This window comes from Anabrus simplex, chromosome 1 (assembly GCF_040414725.1).
Source record: "Anabrus simplex isolate iqAnaSimp1 chromosome 1, ASM4041472v1, whole genome shotgun sequence".
Taxonomy (NCBI): domain Eukaryota; kingdom Metazoa; phylum Arthropoda; class Insecta; order Orthoptera; family Tettigoniidae; genus Anabrus; species Anabrus simplex.
The window spans coordinates 1,771,567,670-1,771,594,499 of NC_090265.1; the positions used below are offsets into that span (position 1 = coordinate 1,771,567,670).

The 26,830-nt window shown below is 42.8% G+C and overlaps 1 protein-coding gene across 2 annotated transcripts in view; it reads right to left on the bottom strand.

Moving 5' to 3' along the window:
- Clic (chloride intracellular channel protein 5) overlaps nt 1–25,556 on the bottom strand; it is a 357,007-nt gene extending 331,451 nt beyond the window's left edge. Inside the window, exon 1 of one of the 2 annotated variants that reach the window (XM_067138611.2) lies at nt 25,288–25,556. In XM_067138611.2, coding sequence (XP_066994712.1) covers nt 25,288–25,359 — 72 coding nt within the window. In that variant the 5' untranslated portion in view covers nt 25,360–25,556. The remainder of the gene's footprint in view (nt 1–25,287) is intronic. The other variant, XM_067138610.2, reaches the window with a different exon arrangement.
- Nucleotides 25,557–26,830: the final 1,274 nt, after the last annotated feature.

The window sequence follows — 26,830 nt, forward strand, 5'->3', positions numbered from 1 at the left end:
TTCATATTTTCCGACTCATCGGGTACTCCTAGGAAACAGATTAGTAAAAGGGCATATTTTTTGCCCTGGGAGTCGCCACTATTCGACCCCCTCCCCGCCGAAAAGGGACAAAGAGTGTTCACGGCTCACGGCTGTCTGCGGCTTGGTCATTCCGGGCTCGGGAACTTTGGACTGTTAGATCGGCAGCTTAGTCCTGTTCATTAAAAGTGAGAAAATGTGTGGTTTTTCATCTGATCGAATATTTCATATGAAAGCATTGCTTTTTATCGCACCATTCCTACTGACGTCATTGTAATGTATGCTCATTTCAGTTGGAAAAACCACTAAGACAGTCTTTCTGAAAATGTAAAAGGGCCGGTGGAGAGTGAGTGTCTACCATGATAATAAAAGCTTCCAAACCTGAGTATGACTGATGGTATGCAAGCGGCTCTACCATTACAGTGAAAATTCCCTAACTCAGTCATCATATGGGAAAAGATGTTTGGTGACTTCCCCGTCGCGTTTCTACGATAACGTTAAGAGCTATGCAATTTCGTACAATCTTACTCACAACATGTACACTACCTAACCTAGAATTCTGTATACAATGTAGAATCCGTAGCGAAGCACGGGTACATCAGCTAGTTGCTAATAAAATAATAGACAATACATGTGACAAAGGAATAAGGCATTGCCTGGAATACAATTATATATATACAATTCAACTTACACGTTAAAATAACACCCCAATAACGCAACACGAACTAAAATGAAGTCAACAGGAAAAAAGCACAGTTAACACAAATACACTAGGACAAAGGACATCATTACACACGATAAGAAAAGACCACTATCCCTCATAAAACGGATGACGAGGTCTGCGGACTGCTCGTCATCGCGCAGGATGAGATTGTACGCGGGAGTTTTAGACTACGGCATAGACCCATCAGGTCTACGCACTCCGTAAGGATGTGTACCACGGTAAGATGATCGCCGCAAGTATACACCGCAGGGGGTTCTCCTTTCAATAAATGTGAGTGCGTTAGTATTCCGTGGCCGATCCGAAGATGACATAATACCACTGCTTCCCTTCGAGAAGCCCGAAGGGAAGTCCCCCCCCATACCTTTGTTGTACCTTTTATCGCTCTCAGCTTATTTGGAAGAGGAGTGGCCTGCCACTCCATCTCCCAATGAAACATAAACAGGTGTCTCAGCTGAGAGCGAATATCACTTGCTGGAACCTTGAAAGGCAACGGGGGCAGTGTAACTGCCTCCTTGGCAGCCTTATCTGCTAACTCGTCTCCCTCTACACCCATGTGGCTTGGGAGCCGCATATTCTGGTGCCGGTATCCGAACACCCGGCCAGCAGGTCCTGGATCCGCTGCATCAGAGGGTGCCGAGGGAAACAGGTATCAATAGACAGTAGCGAGCTCAAGGAGTCAGTACCGAGAAGAAAGTGTCCGCGCTCATGGGACAGTGCGTACCGCAGAGCTTCACAGATGGCATAGAGCTCCGCTGTGTACACACTACAAGTTTCCGGGAGAGCAAAAAGGAACTATCAGTGTCGACAACGAACGCACAGCCCACTTTAGTATCTGTTCTCAAGCCATCCGTGTAAACGACGACTGAACCTGGATACCGGCCAACAACGGAAGGGTCCGTGTTTTCCTTCTGGCCAGTGTGCAGATCCAGGATTATTTCAGGACGTCGTACTATGCACGGAGGTTGGTTGTCTGACAAGGCAAGGAACCGAAGGTACGTTAAACAATCTGTGACTGCTATCCAAGCGTATTCCAACCGGCCGCGTTGCTCGAGGATAAGCGGCGTACAACCAATGGTTTCTGTTGTTGATTACGCAAGGATAGCTCGGGTAAAGTGGCAACTGTCGCAAGTTTGCAGCATACGACAGAAGGAGCCGCTGGCGCCTCAGGTGTAAAGGTGGCACACCCGATTCAGCGAGCAGGCTAGCTATGGGGCTTGTTCGAAAAGCTCCCGTCGCCAACCTAACCCCGCTGTGATGGATACTATTCGATCTCGCAAGAACGCTTGGTCATGTTGAGCCATATGCTGCACTGCCGTAGTCTAACCTGGATAAAATATGTGCCCTATAGAAGCGTAGCAGCACCGTGTGGTAAGCTCCCCAATTAGCGCAGCTAAGACACTTCAAGATATTGAATTTTTGTTTTAAGAGGAAGTACAACGAGGTAATCATCCTCCCTGAACAAATTAATGGAAAATAAATTTAAAATAAAAACAATTTATTCAACAAAGGAATTAGGAAACGTAATACAAAATAAAACAAAAAATAATTAGGCCGAAAAATTACTAACGAATAGTGCCAGAATCACTTAACTTGGCTAGAAGGTCATGAATCTGCAGCACCAGTGGGTGTTGCGAGAAACCGGTTTCAATAGACTTCAGAGAGCTTAACGAGTCGGTACACATAAGAAAGTGGCTTCTTTCGTCACGCAGCGCAAACTGCAGAGCCTATAAGATGGCGTAAATATCCGCAGTATACCCGCTACATACACTAGGAAGCGTGATCTTCGTGTCATGTCATCGGTGACGAAAGAGCAATCAACTATCTCCGATTTTAGTACTATCCGTGAAGATATGTTTCGCGGCCGGATATTGGTGAACGAAGTCTTGGAAATACCTCCGATAAATGGAGGAATCCGTGCTCACCTTGGGTCCACGGAGTAGATCTAGACGTATATCCGGTCGCGAAACTAACCACGGAGGTACCACACTGAAAGTCTGTTCAAGACAACAACCGATATCGATATTCAGATCACGACACAAGCTAACAATTCGAAACCCAACCGGCCGTGTGGATATCGGCCGGTGTTGGTACCTCTGGTGGCATTGGGTACTAAAGATGCATTGATAGCTTGGATGTAGCGGCACTTCACGGATCTTGGCAGCGTACGTGAACAGTAACTGCTGCCTCCTTATCCGTAAAGGTGAAACTCCCGCATCAGCGAGCAAGCTGGGAATGGGGTTAGTACGGAAAGCTCCCGTTGCCAGTCCAACACCACCATGGTGAATAGTGTCTAAAAGGCTCAGCGTATAGATTTTGATGCTGAGCCATAAGCCGCACTTCCATAGTCAATTCGGGAGAGGACCGTTGCCGTGTTAAATCGTAGCAGCACCGCACGGTCAGCCCCCCAAGAAGAGACGCTGAGAAACTTTTTTTTTTTTTTTTTTTTACGTCGCACCGACACAGATAGGTCTTATGGCGACGATGGGATAGGGAAGGGCTAGGAGTGGGAAGGAAGCGGCCGTGGCCTTAATTAAGGTACAGCCCTTGCATTTGCCTGGTGTGAAAATGGGAAACCACGGAAAACCATTTTCAGGGCTGCCGACAGTGGGGTTCGAACCTACTATCTCCCGAATACTGGATAATGGCCGCACTTAAGCGACTGCAGCTATCGAGCTCGGTCGCTGAGAAACTTAAGCACGTTAGGTCTCTTCATGCAGGCAAACTTCAACTGACGGATGTGGGGCTGCCACGTTAGTCTCTTATCAAAATGGAGACCTAGGAATCTGCAGGTGTATACCACTGGTAAGACACTGTTTCGCAAGCGGAGCTCTGGTTCATGATGCACAAGCCGACGTCGACAGAAGTGTACAACTGAGGTTTTCGCCGCTGAAAATCGAAAACTTGCTTGTAGGGCCCATTTGTCGACTCGGTTAATAGCTTGCTGTAGCTGTCTCTCAGCAAACGCCACCCTTCCGGAGCTGTAATGTAAGAGCTAAGTCGTCTACATACTGCGATGGAACGACTGCGGGCCCAGCAGCGGCAACTATGCCGTTGACGGCAATTGCGAATAGCGTGACACTCAGTACCGATCCCTGAGGTACCCCATTTTCCTGAACGTAATATTGAGAAAACGCATTCCCAACTCGGTCTCGAGAGCCGGAGGGACATTAAGTTCTCAATAAATGTTGGCAATTTCCCCGAAATCCCCACTGGTGTAGTGTGGAGAGAATTCCATATCGCCAGGTAGTATCGTAAGCTTTCTCCAGATCAAAAACGCACGGCGACTAGGTGTTCCTTCCGGAGAAATGCCTCCTGAATGGCGCTCTCCACTCTGACCAGGTGATCAGTCGCAGACCGATGAGAGCGAAAGCCACACTGGTAGTTAGACAAGAGACCCTCCTTTTCCATGGCTCACACACGACGCCGGTTACCCATCCTTTCAAATAGCTTACAGAGACCATTTGTAAGGCATATTGGCCTATAACTATCCAGCAGTTTTGGATCTTTACCTGGCTTGGGAATTGGTATCACAATTCCCTCACGCCATTGAGATGGAAAAACACCCTCACTCCATATTCTGTTGAATAAGATGAGGATATCCTTGAGACATCTGTCACTCAAATGTTTCTGCATTTGATTGTGGATTTTGTCCGGTCCAGGAGCCGTGTCTCTGCATAGTGCGAGTGCACACCGTAACTCCCACTGCGTGAAAACCACGTTGTGTGCCTCTGCTTCGCGCTTAATTGGTAGAAATGCAGGGTCGTATCTCCCAGAGCTGGACGTATCTACATGTGACGCGATGTGGTCTGCAATGACTGAAGGAATCGGTTTGTTTTTCTTGCTAGTTGTTTTACGTCGCACCGACGCAGATAGGTCTTACGGCGACGATGGGACGGGAAAGGGCTAGGAGTGGGAAGAAAGCGGCCGTGGCCTTAAGGTACAGCCCCAGCATTTGCCTGGTGTGAAAATGGGAAACCGCGGAAAACCATTTTCAGGGCTGCCGACAGTGGGGTTCGAACCTGCTATCTCCCGAATACTGACTGAAGGAATCGTAATAATATCACCATTAATGGAGATACCGGTGACTAGGGGCACTTTCTCTACTCCGACAATACGGCGGAGTTTTGTCCACACTTGTGATGAAGTATGTGCCGTCATGGAAGACACATACTTTTCCTACGTAGATTTCTTACTTTCACGAATGAAGAATCGGGCCTTCGCGCGCAAAAGCTTAAATGTGATATGACTGGCCATCGTAGGATTCCGACGATAATGCTTAAAAGGCCGTTGGCGATCACGTATGGCTGCTGCAATTTCGTGCGTCCACCATGGGACCTGTATCCGGCAACGAATACCGGACGAAGACGGAATTGTTTCCTCTGCAGCAGCCAAAATTCCAGTAGTAATGGAAGAAACGTGGTCGTCAACAGACTCCAGCATTTAATCAGCCATCACTGCGCGATTCGAAAATTCTGGCCAATTTTCCCGCCGAGGTAACCAGCGCTTGGGTATTTCAGACTGTCATTGATTTAAGATAGAATTATCAGGAAGTGGTCACTATCACAGAGGTTGCCGTGTACTTGCCACCGTAGCAGGGGAACTAGAGCACGGCTGCATAAAGTGACACCCATGTGTGAGAATGTGCCACGTGCGCTGCTGAAATGTGTCGGTTCCCCTGTATTAAGCACGCAAAGATCGAACAGACCGATCAGTCGCTCGAGCATCCTCGACCTAGCACAGGAAGACGGGGAACCCCATAGTGTGTAACGTCTTCCAGCATGAGGAAAGGAGGATGCATCTGAGCGAACAAATCTTGTACTGCACGCATTTCAAGATCGTAGCCGGGTGGAATGTACACGATGCACACCGTTGTCGTTACTGGTAACGGAGTGCGAACTGCATCTAGCTCGGTACGAAGCGGTACTTCTTCGCTGAAGGTGTCGGAGCGAACTAGGGTACAAACGTCCCCAGTCGCCGCGCCATCCACAGCTACTCTGTCTTTGGAATAAAGACGATATTCTCTCATAGTCGTGTCGTGCCCAGGTCTCAACCGAGATTACTGTCGGCAGACTATGGAGGCCGCATAGACGGATATCAACTGACGTTAACTCAGCTAAGCGACAGTGATAACTACTGCAGTTCCACTGCAATAGTGCCACTGTGTGGATGGGTAGCGATAGGAAATTAGGACAATTGCTTGCCCTTCTTTCGGTCAGCTACCTGCCAATTTCTGCAGTCTTTGTAGGTGTCCGTTATGTCATCTTCACCATCTATAATAATAAAGGCTTCAGTCTCCATTGTGTCCTCAGCAGGGGGAGACTTGGAGACTGAGCCGTCCGTAGAGGTGAGTTCTCGGACTTTGAACGGTGGGCCTTATTCCTGGGAGAACCGAGTTCCCCAGAAAGGGATCGAACATGAGACCGTCGGGACCTCTCGTTCTTACCCTTATTCTTTGAAGGACAACCGCAGATTGTTTGCCGGTCTTCTTCGGGGATGCTTTGATCCCCGATGGGGATGGAGAACACTTTTTCTTCAACTTCTTAGGGGAGCGCTGTGGCTTCCCTTCTCCACCTTCTTGACCTGTGCTTCGGTAGGAAGACTGGAAGAAGGTTTTCCAGCCGTATTTGGGGAAGTGATTCCCCCCCCCCACACTTGAATTACAGGATTTCCCACCCGAAGGTGCCTGAGAAGTGCCCTTTCCAGGCATTTTTGACAATAACTTGTTTACCAATGCTCTTGTTGAGAATTGTTCTTTCTTGGTTATTGGTGCTGTGAGGAACTGTCTGCTTGTTACTTGATGGTTTCTTGGGAGCGTTTGCTACAAAACTTATTGGTGTTATTGGTACATTCGCTGCCTTCTCTGCAAAGTAGACTGAATTCCGGAGGGGCTATTGATTTAAATTTCCTCCGGGCATCTGGCTAAGATAGTTTATCCAGTGGCTTAATCTCCTCGATCTTTTCTTCCTTGAATATAGGACAATTCTTGGATTGAGGGGAATGCTCACCTGTGCAGTTTACACACACGGGTGATGGTGTGCATTCTACAGCGGTATGTACCCCTCGTCCACATTCCCCACATTTTGCTGAGCCATGGCAGCGCGGCGATGTGTGACCAAACCGTTGGCAGTTGTAACAGCGCATAGGTGCTGGAATATAAGGTCGAAATATCAGCGTATATTTTGAAACTTTAATTCGTTCGAGCAGTGTCTGTTTGTCAAAGGTGAATATGAAAGCACCTGTGTCATGAAGATTGGCACCGACACGCCTCTTGATCCTCTTGACGTCGGAAACTCCCCGACGTGCAAGGCTTCGGATGAGATGATGATCATCATCATCATCAGGGGCTTTGAATAAGTCCCTGAGAAAGATGATTCCTTTAATGGAGTTCAGGGACTTATGCTTTTCCACATTAACAGGTACTGGTCCGAACATTGTAGCATCCAGTAACCTAACTCTGTACAACTGTAGTGGTCTTGATAAGTACAGAGCCGTCTCGCAGCTTCCGTATCTCATCAACCTCTCCAACAACAATATCCTCCACAGCATTACTAATTAGAAAAGGATTTTCTGGAAGGAAGCTCTGTCCATCGACTCTGGAGGCAACCAGGAATCGAGGCAGATTTTCCTCAGACGTTTCCCTATAGAACAAAGCATCGGCTCGGTTGAAACGTTTACGTTTCTTTGCCGTACAATTAAAAGACGCAGTTTTAAGGCCTGTAGCCTTCGACGAATTGAAAACAAACTCAAAACCCATGCATAGTCCCACGAGTACCCGGGATATAAAATGTCGACCGTTGGCAAGGCTATATACTCCAGCGGGCGCCCGGTATCTGGAGGGGGGTCGCTAGGGACTACTTTCCCAGTAGCCATACATCACCTCACCACGACCCGAAACTTGTGATTGGGGTGAGCCGCTAGGAACTACTCTCCAAGTAGCCATGCATCACCTCGCCACGACCCGAAACTTGCGATTGGGGGGAAGATGAAACCTCCAAACTAAGCTATTCTACCCGAGGCAGAGAGGTTGGCTAGACAGGAAGAGGAATGAAATTTAAGGTAAGAACAGAAGGGTAGAAATAGTTATGAAATCTAAAGAGCACAGACACCTACACCGAAGCCAATCCAGCATAAGAAACCCTGAGTTGGTGCAGCACTCGAGATCAACAAGTACACAAGCCCCCACACCGACGTCAAGGTCTTGGTGTCCCTAGAGGTGGGAGAGGGAATAGCGACCCCACTTTGTGGAGAAAACTTTACAATTGTATTCCATCTTAGCCGACTGAAACTAGGAATTGTTTCTTAAAGCAATTTGTACAAGCCCTGTTGTCTTATCAGCTTATTCTTTAATTTATTTAACTATTAGCGGAAATACGCACAAAATGTCGTTCGTCGGAGCTAACCGATTTGTATAGCACCACAGTTAAGTATTGGAGACTTTGCATGTGCTGTGAGAAAGGGCAGCAGGGGTATAGTTTTTTGCCAAGATCACGTGCACACAGTTACGATTCACCCGCTTGCCGCTCGCATTCGTCATCCTCTTTAGTATAAGTACCGTTGTTTCCTAGTGTGTTGTCAAATAGTATATTATTCTAATTGCATAATCATGCCGTAGTTCTATTTAGTTGTAATACATGTGCAATATTGTTCCTTTGGTGAAAGTTTACTTCTATAGGTCTAGTATTGAATCAAAATCTCAAAAACTATTATTACCGCACTAGGTAGGTAAAACTTTTGCCACTCTGTGGAAATTCGCCGAGAGAGGTAAAGGTACTTTTTATTGTCTGTACATTTTGCCCCTCACCCCCACTTTTAATTCCTAATCGCCGCTACAGCTACGACGTACCACAATAGTCTTAATGTCAATAGTACGCTGTATAGCTCAAGACAAGCTTTATTTCGTGGACCTGGAGGGTGTAATGTGGCCCGGTTAATACCTTGGCACGCTAAAGATGGCTTGGTACAGTAACACCTATGTTACAGTCCATGCACATCAAATTTGTAATTTACTGATATTACGTCTGTTGTGTGTGTCCTCCGCCACCTGCAAGCTCCGCAACCCGCCCAGAATCGACGCTTCTAGATACCACGAGGTGCAGACTGCAGCGCGCTGACGTAATCGTGTGTGACGTCAGTCAGCGAATATAAATCGGGCGACGTCTTCTCCACTGAAGGCACTCCCACAGTGTCCAGCGATCAGACTACACCGTATGTCAGACACGGAGGTACCCTCTTAAAAATTGTTCTGAACAGGTGGACTAATTCTGGTCGAGATGTTTCGCCTCTAATATCCTGCCTCCCGTATCACCGACATGCATCCTGTCCTAGCATTCTGCTACTCACGAACTTTACCACAAGTTCCCTGCAAGTTCTCCATTTTCGGCCTAATATTCTGCTACCTGTATAATTCTACAAACTACAGATAGTCATCAGCTATCACGGACATTGGTTACTTCAAGCTTCCTATCTTATCAAGATAGACAGCATTGTACATATGAATATTAATATATATGATTGTATTTCTTTCACAGACCATCAGTCTACTAGTTTCGGCCATTATTTAACGCGTACAGCGCTTCAAGCATTAAGTCAGTTTTCGTTCCATTTTGGTATATACTGTGTAAAGATTTACAAATAATAAACTTTTATGTTGTGCTTTGTATATCGAGTTCCTTGTATACAACGTCCCACTAACTTATGTAATGATCGGGGACAAATTTAATTTAACAGCATTTTACTGGCAAGGAGGGTGCGTAAGAATACAGCACGCATCCACAGTACAAAAACAATCGGTAACAAAACTCTTAGGATGACCATCGAAATTACCACGTACGGGAATCGAAACGACTACTACTTTCCATTGCCATCAGCGACGAGAGTGAGCCGCGTCGGCCAGGTCTCTTATTGAGTGAGATGCTTCAACCTACTGTCCACTTGAAACCGGTTTTATAATACAAGTGATAATACATCGTGAAACGATCGGCAGACTTATTTAAACAATCAATGCAGAAAGTTATATTCACTGAAATATTCACAGGAATATTCATTGAAATTTAACAAAAAATCACTATGGAAGATTTGCAAAAATGTGTTGAAAATCATATGTCCAGAAATCAATGGCACAGAAAAATGTGGTCATGGGCGCCCATATGACAGTTTATAGGTGGGGAGGGCTAGACCTGGGGGTTCGTAGTATGTTTAATATTTTGGAAGATAAATGGCGACTTGTATTCTGCGGTAGAATAATCCACGGTATAGCCTGCCTATTGGTGGGAGACGGTAATATCTCTTCTACGTAATACTGACTTTTAAATCATTTCCTTGAAAGGAAAACACCCGAATACATTAGATTTTTGCCTTTCGCTGAGAGCTAGAGGGGGGCCGCGGCCCTACCTTGCCCCCGTGTATGGGCGCCCTTGACTGTGGTCAACAACTTCGTGTTCGAAGTGAGCGTGTCTGAGAATCGGTGAGGCAAAGGTAGGTGCGTAGGCCAATCTAGGAGTCTATTTGTAACCGATTTAAGGACTGGGAACCATGCCCGACATTCGCCTCGAAATGGTCTAACGTGTGGTTCCATCGACTAGTCAATTGTGTACAGCGTTCCTTCCCTCCAGTATGAACTTGAAGATTCGGGGAAAGAAAAGACAGCATACGGAGCGAGAAACTAGTCGAACCGTACAGCATGGCGGCGGACGCTGCCCCCAGAGTAAGTTTCTATATTGAAGAACACCCAGGCACTGCATCTTTGAATATTTTCGAAACCTGATGAAGATCGAAACAAATGGTGTAACATAACTGAACGAATTAGGACGGAATACATGCTAGGCATTTTATTCACTACTAAAGTACACTTACTGGCATAAAAAAAAAGACTTTCGTATGGAAGTTCAGAGTCAAGTAAGACTTGCGGAATACCCGTTCATGCCGCAGAAACGACGAGCAAGCTGAAGGATAGTGACCACCCAAAAAAGCAGTGGTACTGTCTCAACAGACAGAACCGGTCACGGTCGATCAAACTACCGTCGTCATACGTGATGATGTAAGGATTCTGCAACGTGAGACTATTGAGCATCGCCTATTATCCATCGCTGCCATCCGTGTTCCTATCCTGGATGCCTTAATGATATAAATGATCTTACTCCTAACGCTGTTAACTGGCTACACGATTTAAATGTCTATTTGTAAACTTATTTTCAATCACTTTGTATTAATGTAAAAGTCATACAATTAAATAAATAAATGCCAAACTGTATATAGCATGACTCCGGCCATGGTATTTCGAAATAAAAATAGTCCTTTCCTTACTCTTTACCAGTGCATTTGCTGGCAAGACCTAGTGTTTTCAGAGCACTACATCTTCTGATATGGGCTAAATCAAATTTGTTACTTCCATTGACCTGTCTCAGTCCCATCCATGGATGTGACGATATATCGTCGCTCCTATGCCAAAACCGCTAATGTGACAATGCTCTTCCTATCCATTATTTCCCTTAAGACTGGTCACGCCTCCCAGTCGCAGATCGATATGCAGTCCTTCCGAACAATGTTCGTCGAGTTAATTTTCCTAGGCGGATGTGTACAGAAAAATGAACCTTACTGTACCGTATTGCAGGAATGTACGTTTGTATGACATATTTAGCCGCTCCAGATTACGATATATTTAAGGTTCATTTTCCTTTACACACGCGCATACGAAAATGAACTCAACGAAAATTGTTTTGATGGACTGTATATCAATATGTGGCTGGGAGACGTGACCAGTCTTCAGGAACATAAGCGATAGGAAGAGCACTGTCACATTCGCGGTTTGGGCATAGGGGTGACGAAATGAGACTGACATACGAACTATGCTAGTAACATTAGTCCTTATGTATAATAAAGAGTCCCTGTTACCAATGGCATGAAACTATCGCTCAAAGGGCGGGTTGGTGTACGCATTTTAGTGGGCTTGGCAGATGGATACACGGGTAACTACATCACGCATTTCGCTCGTAATCCTCTTCAGCGACACTTAGGCCATCGATAACAGCTGATGGCACTTCTTTATAAGCTCAATCCAGCCTTCGGACTGAATACTCAACAGGTACTCTATAATGTTAATGTGCCTAATACAGTTGCATTCTTCTATTATGTTAGACGACTAGCAGAGTTTGGGATAATCATTTTAAGCAATTATTACCATTTAAACTCGTTTTGAAAGTCAGTGTACTCCTTTATTTTTTTTTATTTTTTATTTTTTTTGCTAGGGGCTTTACGTCGCACCGACACAGATAGGTCTTATGGCGACGATACTCCTTTATTGGCGAAGTGTGCAGTAGTGGCAGTAATATTGGACACATTTTAGTGATTGATTGAATACGGTATTCAGGAGTTTATTTTAGTTGAAATATACATTGTAATTTACTACAAATTTTCAGGAAACCTGCCCTAATGTCCGCTGGTTGAAAATCTAAGTTAAACTATACAAATTTAATAAAATAAAATACAACACAACAATTTCAGAAAATTACAAATTATTATTGGGTACAAGTGTTATTGCAAAGTTTCTCAGTATTTCGTGGGATATCCTTTTTGATTTAATCACTGCCTCGATTCTGCGCGGCATCGAGTCTACCAAATCTCTGAGATCTTCTGGTCTGATCACTCTGAACCATGAACTGACGATGGCTTCTAGCAGCTCTCTTGTTACTGGGATTCCCTTGTGAAATAAAATTTTCAGCCTTGCAAACAAGTTCTCAATTGTGTTGAGGTCGGGACTGTTGCCAGGCCAAGGAAGCACACTAATGTGATGGCCAGCAAACCATTTCTTATTGATTCTAGCGCTGTGGCATGGCGCAATGACTCGCTAAAAGATGCACTGATGGTTGTTACCTTGAAACAAATCATGGATAGAGTTCATTTCAACACTAAGACGACTTCTTGGTACTTTTTGGCGTTAATGTTGCCCTGTGACACTTGCACGTCCAATTCCATCCCTTGTCATGCAGCCCCACACAATGACACTGAGGGGATGCTTCATAGTGGCAGTGGTGCACTCAGAACAAGTCTTCGCCTGGTCGACGACGAATAAACTTTGTTCAATCGCTTTCAAAGATGCTGATCTTGGTCAAATGACTAGCCCCGTCTTCTTGTGTCCACTCCTTGTGTGCTCAAGCCCATTGCAAACGTTTCTGCCCCTACCTTTTTTCAGTGAGGCTTCTTTCTTGGAGTCCTCGCTCGCAAACCAGTTTCTGTCTTACCGTTCGATCTGAAACTTCAACCTCTGAAGTCTGCAAGATGGCATTTATATCTTTTGCGGTACATACGCAGACGATCTTGTAGAGAAAGAAGGCAGATTCTACGACAGTCTTGATCAGTCAATATTGGTATTCTGCCAGTTCTTGGAGCAGTTTTGGTAGATCCAGTTTCTTCATACCGCTTGCAAACATTCCTCACACCCGACTTTGTAGCGCCTCCGCCCAACCTTTTTCCTATTTCTTCGTAAGTATAACCTCCTTCACGGAGTGTTATTGCCTTACTCCTTTTACTCTGTGACCAATCAGCACGTTTCGGTACAGGAGACATTGTTTTCAATACTGTATTCCGTCTCAATCAGCTCACTTTAAAGAAATCTTACACTTCAACAACACCGTTTTGCTGACCATTACCGTTACAACAACGATCATAATGCTTTTTCTTACTGGAAAAAGTGATAACATGCATTCGTTGTTTGATTTGTCAGAACAAAACAAATGACAAACTTGTTTTACATCTGCAAAAACATGTAAAATAGTGAAGTTTTTTCATTGTTGTCAGTTATATCTATTTACTTATTTTTAATAAAAAATACAACATATCCCACTTTTGAAAAATATAAAATATTTAAGTATAATATCATAACAAATAAAAGCATAATTTATTGATTTAGTGTACCACAACTTACGTACATTTCCTGATGTTATAATGAATGAACATTTCAATAAAGTGTCTAGTATTAATGCTACTACTGTAGTTAAACTTTCGTGTATTAACTAGCCAATGACAATGCGCTCCTTCCTTTAAGACGTAGTTGCACTAGGAGACTTAAAAATACTCAGCCAATCACTTTTTGTGTCAGGAAGTGTACATAGGCACCGGCATGTGCTCAATAGGGAAACTACAGTTGACAACTTTGTTGGGGAATTAGGTTAGGGCCATGCCTTCTTCCAAGTCTCAGCACAGTCTACATCTACAGAAACGTGCAACACAGCGCTGCCACAGAAGTTCAGTCGCGTGTGCCAGATTACAAATGATTTTCTTTTTTAAGAAACCCTATAACACAAATGTTAACAGAAGCAACAGTTTCCTCCCCAAATTGGTCAAACAAGTCCTATTCTTCTAACTACAAAGACAGCCTTCGGGCTGAGGACTAAACATACATTACATACATACATACATGTGGAAGGATCAGGTTAATACTCCTGGTAAAATTAAAATGCAGTGACTGTGTTGCGTAGTCCCTGCTGTCTAGACTTGCACGGGTACGTTCCGCTAACCAAAGTATTCACAATTGCAACTTCAGTGCGCTCCATTGAGATTTCATAAGATTGATCGGCCACTTGCCAAAAACTCCGATAATTTCAGGAAAGGATAATGCCGTCAAGTACCCTTGCCGATCCGTGGCTATGGTCACAGTCATGTTAATTTCTTTCTGTAATCGTCAAGCAGTTTCAGAACAATGATATGAGCTCGGTTGACATTCCTTGCAAAAACAAGCTGTATTCCTTCCCTTCCCTTTTGGACATTGCATTCAATCCAACTAAAAGTACAACAGAATTAATCGTACTAATTACCATCCTGACCTGACTACAGAGATGGACAGGAAGTAATGTACAAGATTATGTCAACATTTAAAACTATTAGTGGGAGAGCTACGGATGACAGTATGTGTAGCATAAATAAGTCACCTCTTCAACTGCGCTAACTATTAAAAAATTGGTGTAAAAGTGTCTAGTGACGATACCATGAAATTATTCTTATTATAAAAGGATGCAAAGAATTTACGATGGCAAGAAGACAAGAGTGATTACTTATCAGTCTCAAAATATGGATAGAAAGAGCAATTTATCTAAAAGGTTCAAAGTCGCCACTATAGTACCTTTCCTTGTAAGCTGCCATTTTCTAGTCTTGTTAATTAGCAATTATAACAACATACATATGACTGCATTAACAACGATAAAAAGGAGAAAAGCATCAGTTTTCGGTCACATTCTCCGGCATAATAACCTCATAAAGAACTTGTTCGAAGGCAAGGTGATGGGAAAGAAAGGCAGAGGGAAACCACGGAAGAAGATCATTGAAGAGGTAGTTGAGATGATGGGATGCCAAGGTTATGGAGAGATGAAAAGGATCGCAGAGAGAAGAGATCAATGGTTGCAGCGACAAGGCGAGGCCTTTAGATGATGATGATGATGATGACTGCATTTATCTCAGGTCATACGAAAGGGAACAAAATTGGTACCAAAGCTGAGCTCTACAATAAAAAAGGAATAAAGTTTGTTTGTCTTAAAAATATGAGTAAAAAGGTTCCAACAAGTGTATATCTGAAAACCAATACAAGATCTTACATAAACCAGAAAGAGAACAATTGTTAGTAGTAAAATCTTTCAGAAATCTCAATGCACAATGGTCTATCAGTCAATCTATATATATAAAATAACTTGTCCTGATTGACTGATTCATCATTGCCGAGTCAAAACTACTGGACTTAAAGAAATGAAATTTTGGGGATACATTCATATTAACATGTAGATGCTCGCTAAGGGAGGATTTTTGGATATTCCGTCGCTAAGGGGGTGAATTTTTAAAATGAGGATATCTACATCTCAAAAACTTGAAAGTTTACAGACGTAAAAATTGGTATTTGGAATCTCCTTTAAAAAATAAAGGAACACGTATTATATTTGTTTTCAGGAAATTCCAATAAGGGGGGGGGGGTGAAAAAGGGGGAAAATGGGTTGAACACCTTTTATGAGGAGACTTATATCTCAGAAACTGAAGATGTTACAGATATGAAAATTAAAATATGGTATCTCCTTTGAAAATAAAGAAACACGTATTTGTGCGTTTTGGGATAATCCGATGAATACGGGGTGAATAGGAGCGAAAAAATGGGTGAATTAAAAAAAAGACTATCTGCAAATTATCTCAGACACGTAACATATTATAGATTTGAAAACTGGTATTCGGAATTTCCTGTAAAACTAAAGAAACCATAAATATTTTCTTCGAAAAATCCACTTAAGGGGAACTGAAAAAGGGGGTGAATTTTTAAAATGAGCGTATCTACAGTATATCTCAAAACCTTAACATGTTAAAGACGTGAAAATCGGTACTTGGAATCTACTTTAAAAATAAGGAAACATGCATTCCTTGGTTTTCTGAAAAAATCCTTAACGGGGGAGGGGAGGGAGGTTGAAAGAATTGAAAAATTATTGGAATTATTTGTATGAGAATATATAAACCAAATAATTCCAAGGTGTTACAAACGTGAAAACTGGTATTTCGAATGAAATGAAATGTATGGCTTTTAGTGCCGGGATATCCCAGAACGGGTTCGGCTCGCCAGGTGCAGGTCTTTCTATTTGACTCCCGTAGGCGACCTACGCGTCGTGATGAGAATGAAATGATGCCATTGGAATTAACCAATTAAGGTTAAAATCCTCGACCCAGCCGGGAATCGAACCCGGAACCCTCTGAACCGAAGGCCAGTACGCTGACCGTTCAGCCAACGAGTCGGACACAGTGCTCAATGTTTTATCTACATAGACATCCCCCTAATGTCCTGTTTATACGGAGATGACAAGATGGACTTTACTTCCACGCTAGTATTCATCAGTTTTTAATGTGTCATATTGTACAAATACAGTTTTAGTTTTCTTAGTGGGGCCTCCCTGTTTCGTTAGGTCTTAATGTAATATATGATTTTAACCTATTTAGTTGAAGAAGAGAATTAACATATTTCTCGAAACATGTGCTGTATATTTTAAGGTGTGAAATGTAAATACATTTTTAATACATAGTATTGACTAGGCGAATTTTTCATCTCTCTGTTTATTATGACGGTATTGTAATGTTAAGCTAGTAGTAAGCTTAACCTAGAGTATTGTCAGCCGTAGTGTTAAGCACTGGAAATACTTAAATTGTGTGTGAATTTGTATATTATGATGCTGGATTTAGAATGTTAAACTAGTAGTATTCCTAGAAATATTTTCTTTCCATGAAACGGCTTATTGTGGTCGTGTTGTTGTTGTTGTTGGGTAAGTATGTCTTTACTTTATTATCACACTACTGTAAGCGAGCATTGCCACCGGGATATTTCCCAATTGCGATGTATTTGTTAATAATAATAGTGACGTAGAAAATAACCATAAAATTTATCACAACATTCGATTTATTTTTAACAGTGTTTGTTGTAGAAACTCATGACTGATTTGAGATTTACTTTCTTTTTTCTTCTTCTTCTTTCTTTCTTTCTTAATCTGCTTACCCTCCAGGCTTGGTTTATCCCTCGGACTCAGCGAGGGATTCCACCTCTACCGCCTCAAGTGCAGTGTCCTGGAGCTTCAGACTCTGGGTCAGGGGATACAACTGGGGAAGATGACCAGTACCACGCTCAGGCGGCCTCACCTGCTATGCTAAACAGGGGACTTAGTGGGGGGATATTTCGAATCTCCTTTATAAATAAACATTTTTTTGCTGCGAAGAAACCAACTTAACGGACGGGGGTGGAGTGAAAAAGGAGTTGAATTCTTTTCACGAGGATACTTATGTCTCAACAATTGAAGATGTTACAGAAACGAAAATTTGCATTTGGAATTTAAACACGTAATTTTTAGTCTTTGGAAAATCCACTTAAATGGGGAGAATTAATAGAAAAATTAGTTGAATACTTTGTATGACGTTACTCTTATCTCAAAAACTAAAGATGTTACAGACGTGAAAATTGGTATTTGGAATATACTTTAAAAAATAAACACGCACTTTTAGGGAGGGGGAATCAACTTAACGGGTAGGAAGGGGGGGGGGGTGAAAAAGGAGTTGAATTACTTTTATGAGGATACTCAAATCTCAAAAACTGTAGATGTTACAGACGTAAAAATTAGTATTTGGAATCTCTTTAAAAATAAAGAAACACGCATTTTGGTGGGGGAAATCAATTTGGGGCGGGGCGGTGAAAAAGGAGTTTAATTCCAGTGTTATAAGGATATATATATATTTCAAAACTGAAGATGTTACAGTCGAAATAATTTGTATTTGAGAGCTCCTTTATAAATAAAGAAACAAGTATTTTGGTTTTTAGGAAAGTTCACTTAAGGGGGAGGGTAAAGAAGTGAACAAATTAATTCTTTTTATGGAGAAACTTATATCTCAAAAACTTAAGGTTACACACGTAAAAATTTGTGTTTGGAACCTCCTTTAAGAATAAAGAAAAATGCATTTTTTGGAGGGTGGGGGAATCAACTTAACGGGCCGGGGTGAAAAAGGAGTTGAATTCTTTTAATGAGATTACTTATATCTCAAAAACTGTAGATGTTACAGACGTGAAAATTAGTATTTGGAATCTCCTTTAAAAGTAAACAAGCACGCATTATTTTTTGGGGGGGGGGCAATCGACACAAGGTGTGTGGAGTTGAAAATAAGTAAATAAGGAGTTGAAATATGTTTACGAGGATACTTTATATTTAAAACTGAAGCTGTTAGACGTGAAAGCTGATAGTTTGAATTTCCTTTCAAAATAAAGAAACACGTATTTATTGTTTTCGGAAAGTCCACTTTAGGCGGGAGAGGAGTGGAAACAAATGAAGAAGAAGTTGAATTATTCTTACGAGTATACATTTACCTCAAAAACTAAAGGTGTTACTGACGTACAGACATGAAAACTGGTATTTGGAATGTCCTTTAAAAATAATGAAACACGTATTTTTTTTTGTTTTCATGAAAATCCATTTAAGGGGCTGAAAAGAATTGGAAAAGCGGGCGAGTTTTTAAAATAAGTGCCGGTATATCTACATTATATGTGAAAAACTTGACATGTTAGAAACAAGAAAGTAGGTATTTGGAAAGTCCTTTAAAAATACAGGAACATGTACCTTTTTGCTTTCGGAGGAGGCACTTAATGGGGGGTGAAAGAAGTGAAAAGTAGTTGATTTTTTTAATGAGGATACCTATATCTTAAAAACTGAATATGTTACAGACGTGAAAGTTGGTATTTGGAATCTCCTTTAAAAATAAACATGTATTAGTGTTTTCGGAAAATATACCTAGATGGGGGTGGGGATGGAGGAAGGACTCATCAGTGAGTTGAATTCCTTTTATATGCATGCATATCTCAAAAACTGAAGATGTTACAGATGTGGGAATAGGTATATGGGATCTCCTTTAAAAATAAAGAAACATGTATTTAATTTTTCGACTTGAGAGACTGTTTCTCACATGTACAGTTCCATGTCGCATGGTCGTCTTAGCCCCAAAAGGTAATACCACAAATATGGTTTACAAAGAATTTCTTGGGTAAATGAAATTCAATTTTTGGGCGAGTTTTTATACTTTAGTAATTTTCAAATGATGTCTTAGTACAATGCCGAGGAACGATTACTTTGATCAAATTACGAAATCCACGCGAGCGAAGCCGCGGGTAATTGCTAGTCCTAAATAAATTAATACATAAATAAATACATATATAAATAAATAAATAAAATAAATGTCCAACCTTTGCCCTGTTTCTCTACGGGGTCAGATATGAAGCAAGACGAATTTTCGTAGGAAGATTTTACGACCGGATGCCCTTCCTGATGTCAACCTCATCAGAGGACTAAACGAGATGAAACTATTGACGTGATATATGATAGTAGGAAGGGGCAGGGTGAAACCCGATGCCGGCACTTAGCCTACTACTGAATAGCACCAAGGGCTCTGCTCGGGGCTTCAAGTCCCCATCCGAAGAACGAATTACAACAGGATCATATGACCCTCACTCCATCTGAACATTGCAGAGAGGTTTGCAATTAAATCCAGGCTTTTGGCACACACTCTAATGATTAGAGACTGTAAACCACCACTTCTCCTGCCCTGCCAGCCAACATTCTGATAGTGATTTTGTTTTTCGACCAACGGGACTCGAACCCGCTAAACACAGTGTCAGACCATAGGGACTAGATGCCCTAAAGATCATGGACACCGGGGCAGCTTTTGCATGAATAAATGCATTTAAATAAAAAAATCAAAGGAGTAAAATTTACAACTTTGGAAAATTTCTTGTTTTGATGGTACCAGTATGTGGAACTGTACCAAAGCATCACAGTGATACAAGTCTTAAACGTACACCCCTCCCCCTTTTTTTTGCTAGTGGCTTCACGTCGCACCGACACAGATAGGTCTTACAGCAATGATGGGATAGGAAAGGCCTAGGAGTTGGAAGGAAGCGGCCGTGGCATTAAGGTACTGCCCCAGCATTTGCCTGGTGTGAAAATAAAAAAACACGGAAAACCATCTTCAGGGCTGCCGAGAGTGGGATTAGAACCCACTATCTCCCGGATGCAACCTCACAGCTGCGCTCCCCTAACCGCACGGCCAACTCGCCCGGTCACCTCATTTCTGAAATGCTGCTTCTTAATCTGTTTACCCTCCAGGGTTGGTTTTTCCCTTGGACTCTGTGAGGGATCCCACCTCTACCGCCTCAAGGACAGTGGCTGAAAGCGTGAGTCTTTGGGTCGGGGAGATAAAACCAGTACCTCACCCAGGCGGCCTCAGCTGGTATGCTGAACAGGGGCCTTGTGGGGGATGGGAATATTAGAAGGGATAGACAAGGAAGATGGAAGGAAGCGACCGTGGCCTTTAGTTAGGTACCATCCCGGCATTTGCCTGGAGGAGAAGTGGGAAACCGCGGAAAACAACTTCGAGGATGGCTGAGGTGGGAATTGAACCCTTTACTCAGTTGACCTCCCGAGGCTGAGTGGACCCCGTTCCAGCCCTCGTACCACTTTTCAAATTTTGTGGCAGAGCCGGGAATCGAACCCGGGCCTCTGGGGGTGGCAGCTAATCACACTAACTACTACCTACATCACAGATTTCTTAAAAAAATCTCTTCAATCAGATTACAGCAAGTAAACGGCCACAGGAATAACTACGTATGTAATTCCGAAGAATTGTGGTATTTTGCTGAAATGAAAGTTCCAAGAGAAATCGGAGATTCCAGAGTAATTCTGTCCAACAACTGCAGCATGCGAACTCACTTCACATAATCAATATCACAACTCGACATAGAGTGGTTAACAAGTACAGTAGAGTTACAAGAGTTCGAAGATATTTTTACATTATAACCCCCACTGACGAGCCAGCATGCATGGCAGTAGCGAAGGTCAGAACTCCACAGAATTTTTTATTTTGCTATTGACTTTACGTCGCCCGAAAGCCACCCAAACCAATCATCCCCACCCCACCACAAGCACCCCCACACAAGCCACTCCAACAGCAAGAATCCCAAACAACTCCAGGCACCCAAGTTAAATCTCAGCAAGCCTATCCCATAGCCTCCGATACCCACACTCAACTCCCTCCCCCGTCTAGCAATAAATAAACTCAATCAACCCGGATCATTACCCAATCACAAACATCTCAAACCATAATAAAAAATAACCCACCCCAGAAGCACAACCAACCAAAACAGTCAAAAAATGCCAAAACACTCGTTCTTCCCGCACCACATATCAAAACCACATCTCAACCTCGACCACCTCACCCCTCATTAACCACTGTCTGCTACAATTGTCTTAAAGTAAATCACCATGCAGCCAGGTGCAAAAATAAGACCCGATGCAACAGGTGTGGTGGGCCTCACCACCACCCTGAATGCAAGTTGCCACGCGACCAGGCGACCTGCGCTAATTGCCACGGCAATCACGCAGCGTCGTTCCCTGGCTGCCCGTATTTCAAGAAGGCAATCAAACAAATTCATCGCAAAAACACCTATCCAAAGCCGACTGTAACACATGCACAACCAAACACACCCCGCCTCTTCTTACCAACCCCACCCCTCTAACCAACCCACCCAATAATAACCTTCTCCTGCTCATCCTCAACCTACTCAAACACCAAATTCAGTCCAACTCAGGGCCCCCTCGGTGGATCGAGTAGCCGAGACCTGACGAACCTAACCAGACATACCCCAACCCCCACCAAGAAAGTAAAACCTACCATGTCCAGTTCTCACTTCCTTAGCTACTGATCTTCAACAACAAACGACCTTCTAACACTAAAAAGATGAAGCACTGGTTCCCGGAGATGAGGCGGTGCACACACAAATGCTGCATATTAACGATGCTAATCAAAATCCGCACACCCACGTCAACGTAAACTCGTGTTTAACGAAAGTGGTCGTCGCTGCGAACATCGGTAACAGCCTCACTGTTCACAGACCAGCAACATTGGGCGTGGTTAGCACTTGGATAGGTGACTATCCAATAATACCACTTACTGATACAAGTAGCTGCTGTGCTAGTTATGCTCAATGAATGTATATTAGTCTTCCTGGGCACACACATGATAAATTACAACATACACATACAGATAGAACAAACACATACAGAGTTAAGCAACTTTGGGAATGGTCATCCACTGGATGGGTGGCCAGCACTCGCACTGTCCTAGCTAATTACAAATACAGCAAAAATCACCTATACTGGAAATTTAAAAACTTTATAAATTCAAGCGATAAACACACTACAGTCCAAAAACACTACAGACCGACAGAGGAGCTCCTGTGGGAGCACCGGTATCTGTACTTCACACACCACCTGTCCCCGAGAACAGGTGGACCATACACAACCTAGGGGCTTTACGTCGCATCCACACAGATAGGTCATATGGCGACGATGGGATAGGAAAGGCTTAGGAGTGGGAAGGAAGCGGTCGTGGCCTTAAGGTACAGCCCCAGCACTTTCCTGGTGTGAAAATGGGAAACCACGGACAGTGGGATTCCAACCCATCTCCCGGATGCAAGCTCATAGCCGCGCGCCTCTAACCGCACGCCCAACTCGCCCAGCCACAGAATTCTAAAGTAGCCTACACCTATATGGAAAACAATGACAAGAGTCAACGAGATTATCAGCCGCCTTTTCAGAAAGAGTGCAGCTATAATAATAATAATAATAATAATAATAATAATAATAATAATAATAATAATACGCTGGAAGTTGCAGAATTGCACAATGCATACCAACTGCGTCCGCCTAATGAAAAGGGTCTTGACAAATATTGTTAAGACTGCGAAACGCAACATATGCTCAAAAGTTGAGTTCCACTGTCAGACTGTTGTAAACAGCACCTGTTTATATCGAATGTCTACCTACCAAAAGTTTACACAAAACGCATGAATGAAAAACAATTCATGTTTGCAAACTATTTAAAATGTCTCACTAACATTCAGCAAGACTTTTCGTATCTAAGATCAAGCGCAAATTAATTCGTTGAAGCTTCCATTTGCAGCCCGCCCCTTGGTTTTTCAAAACTAACAGATTTAAAACATCCGAACTGAAAATCTACCAACTCACGAGTAGGCTTCCGGTTTAACTGGAAGATCTGAAATGGTTATATTTTGCGGTTAGTATTCGTTTTAAGATAATTAGTTATATCATCCGTAACTGATCGAAATCCAAGTTTATCAAGTTTTAAGATCGGGCTCTGTTCAATCCCAGCAGCCAGTCAGCAAGATGAGCGTGTGATCAGTAAGTGCCCATCAGTCGACAGGTGACAGATACCCTTTGGCAGCTCGGCACTGAAGAACACGCTGCCGGAGTTCTCTTTAATACTTTGCACCAAGGATAAATACAGAAAACAATGTGGAAAAGGTGCATGGCTGAACGTTCAGCGTTTGTGCCTTAGGTTAAGAGGCTTTCGGTTCCGTTCGATTCCCGGCGGGAACGGGGATTATTAATCGTGTTTGGTTAATTCCAGACTCGGGGACCAGGATATGCGTTTGTCACTATACTCTTCACATTGACGCAACACTACCAACCACAAAAACACGTAACAAAGAAAACGCCACTCCACATCTGGGCATCTGGCCGTAAAACAGGACCAAATCCAGATGTGCAACAGTTCGCACCTCTGACCACGTTAGCAGTAATGAGTATCTTTCGTATATAAGTTTAGCAATTAATCCCTGGAAGAACTATCCCGACCATCATAAAAGTAGGCACAAATAAGACACTGAAAATGTTACTGCTCTCCTATTCCAGGAGGGTGTGGCTCAACAAAAGTCACTGTTGATACTTAACGGTGATCATTAATGAATAAAATATGCCGAGTAGAGATATTGAAGTAGCCAAGACCGAAAATAGGGATACAATTCCTCCACAAAATGGGAAGTCATTTCGGAGGGAGACACAGGATAGGTTAATAAGTGTAGTTCTGTTCCTTACACCAAGGATCAGGGACAATCAGTCGTTAAGATTCTGAATATTTTCTTGGCGCTGGGTAATGTATGCAAACTCCAAAGAAGGTATATTTTCAGAATATCTGGTGACTTACATTTTAAATCTTCTCTCAACACACAACACACCAGACAATTCAAGCTACACAGAGCAATTCACAAGGAAGCACCAGTTTCTATATTGCAGACTCGCTTTCAGACTAACTGAACAAAACTAGAATCATGTGCCCAACACACAATGGTTACAGCTGACTTCTAGATTTCATGCCGGAAAACACCGAGAGATACATTGCAGTAAGCGCCAAATGCCCTACTTCTCAAAATATAATTGCATAGACGCGGCACATCATTGAATAATTACGGAATAAAAGAGGAGAGATGTAACAAAAGAAAATACTATGCTATCGGAGGGCATCAACTTTATCTGTACCTAACTCAAAAGTGTACCAAACTAATTAGAAACCCGAAAGTTCTACCAAACAGGTGGTCTTAATTAGTCAACAAAAACAAGTTTCCTCCAATGACCACAGAAAACCGTCGTTTGATTCAGGTAAAATGAGACAAAACCCTTAATACAATAATTGTCTTAGCAGAGGTAAAAAAAAAAAAGTTGCTGGACGGATAAGATACAAATCTTGTTCGAAACAACAGAATTTCGTATTAATACCTGCGTAAGGTTAATGAATCCTACAATTCAAATATGAGAAGAACGAAACAGGATACTGCTACTAGGCTTACTTACAAGTGTACAACTACAAACTAAAATCCAAGAGTTTCGTAGCTAAGTAAACCCCCACGAAATCGACGAAAAATAAAAGAAATGAAAGCCGGAAGAGGTTCCGCTGTCTGATCTCGCAATATTGTCAGGTTGTTCGTGACTTAACCTTCGATATGGGAGCAATAATTCCGGAAGAGCATTTCAAGAAACCTCGCACAACACATGATTTTTTTTAAAAAGCGATGTTTAACATTTACATCAAGAGACAGGATAGATCTTCAGCCATTTTACGCGCCCAGCCGTTGGACGAAGACAGTTGAGAAAACATCAAGAAACGCCCATCAAATTCATGCAATTACCGAAATGCAATATATCACCTACCTTTATAATTAATTCAATCTCTGGAACATCTCCTCCGTTAGCTGAACCATTCTGCATGGTTTCATCTGCCATAGCTTCACAAAAACTAACACCAATAACGACTCAAACACGAACACACACACTACCCAATCACAAGATTCACCGCAAGGAATATGCGTTTCACCAAACCGCAGACAAATTCCACGACTGGAAGTACGTTGGTAGAGCTGCGCTATTCAACTTTTACTCCGTGTGATTCTTGCGCTATCTACTAGGAAAGATACGAATTCTCTTGAGGTATCCCACCGCCGTCTCGATCCTCTTATACTGCCTGCTCTATGTCACTAGTTTAACACAGGAAGGCGCGACTACCAATAGTTCTCCAAATCGCCGTAAGAGTGCAGCAGTAGACGCACAATCTTCGCTGTCAGTGTAGGTGTAGCACTGTATTATTGGTGCATGAATGTGTGTGAAAACCTGAGTTATTTTGTACAAGAGTAAACGTGTCTGGTCACTTTCGTTCGTACAAGATATATTTTGAATAGAACTGTGAAATGAATTAATCATGTTATGTTTATAGATATTTCAAAAGTGACTTTATGGTGTTGGTACTTGTTTCTTTCCGTTCGTGCAAGGTATATTTTTCATAGAGCTGAAACTTCAGATTCTTTCCCCGAAATATTCAACTGTTGTATACCAAGTTGCCAATCTCGGCAAGGTTGTTCGCAGCCAGAAAATATACGACTCCGTGAAATACAGTCTAGAAGAGAATTGAGAGAAAAGCGGCAGTCGGCTTTATCTAGGCAAGGACCTAATGAAGGAAGTAATTGGATATCCTCAGATTACTCTCGCATCTGTGCCTTTACACCTTATTTCAGAATTTGATGGAGCCTCCGCGGCTCAGGCGGTAGACGCCGGCCTCTCACCGCTGCGTTATGTGGTTCAAATCCCGGTCACTCCATGTGAGATTTGTGCTGGACAAAGCGGAGGCGGGATAGGTTTTTCTCCGGATACTCCGATTTTCCCTGTCATATTTAATTCCAGAAACACTCTCGAATATCATTTCATTTCATCTGTCATTCATTAATCATTGCCCTGGAGGGGTGCGAAAGGCTTCGCCAGCCGGCACACTTCCTATCCTCCTTGCTAGATGGGGGCTCTATTCATTCCATTCCTGGCCCGGTCGAATGACTGGAAAGAGGCTGCGGATTTTTTCCAGAAGGTGATTAAAGCCGTGGAGGATAGTGGATTCCTTGTGATAAAAATTGTGACGGACAATCACAAAACGCCATCATGTTTAGACATTTTGGACAACCTCAGATATTCAGACGATAATATTCCAATCAAACTAGAAACAGGAAATCAAATCCTAAATTGCGGGTACTAGGTTCGTGTTGTTGAAGAGAGGATGGAGTGTGACATTTGTGTCAGCAACATCTCACTGCCTAGAACTTCGACACCTCTAAATGGAACTGATTATACATCAGGACAGAGGAGGAGTTCCATACCCAAAACCTAGTTTTGTTGCTCTGGTGAAGCATCTCCAGGAGTTCGTTTAAACTGA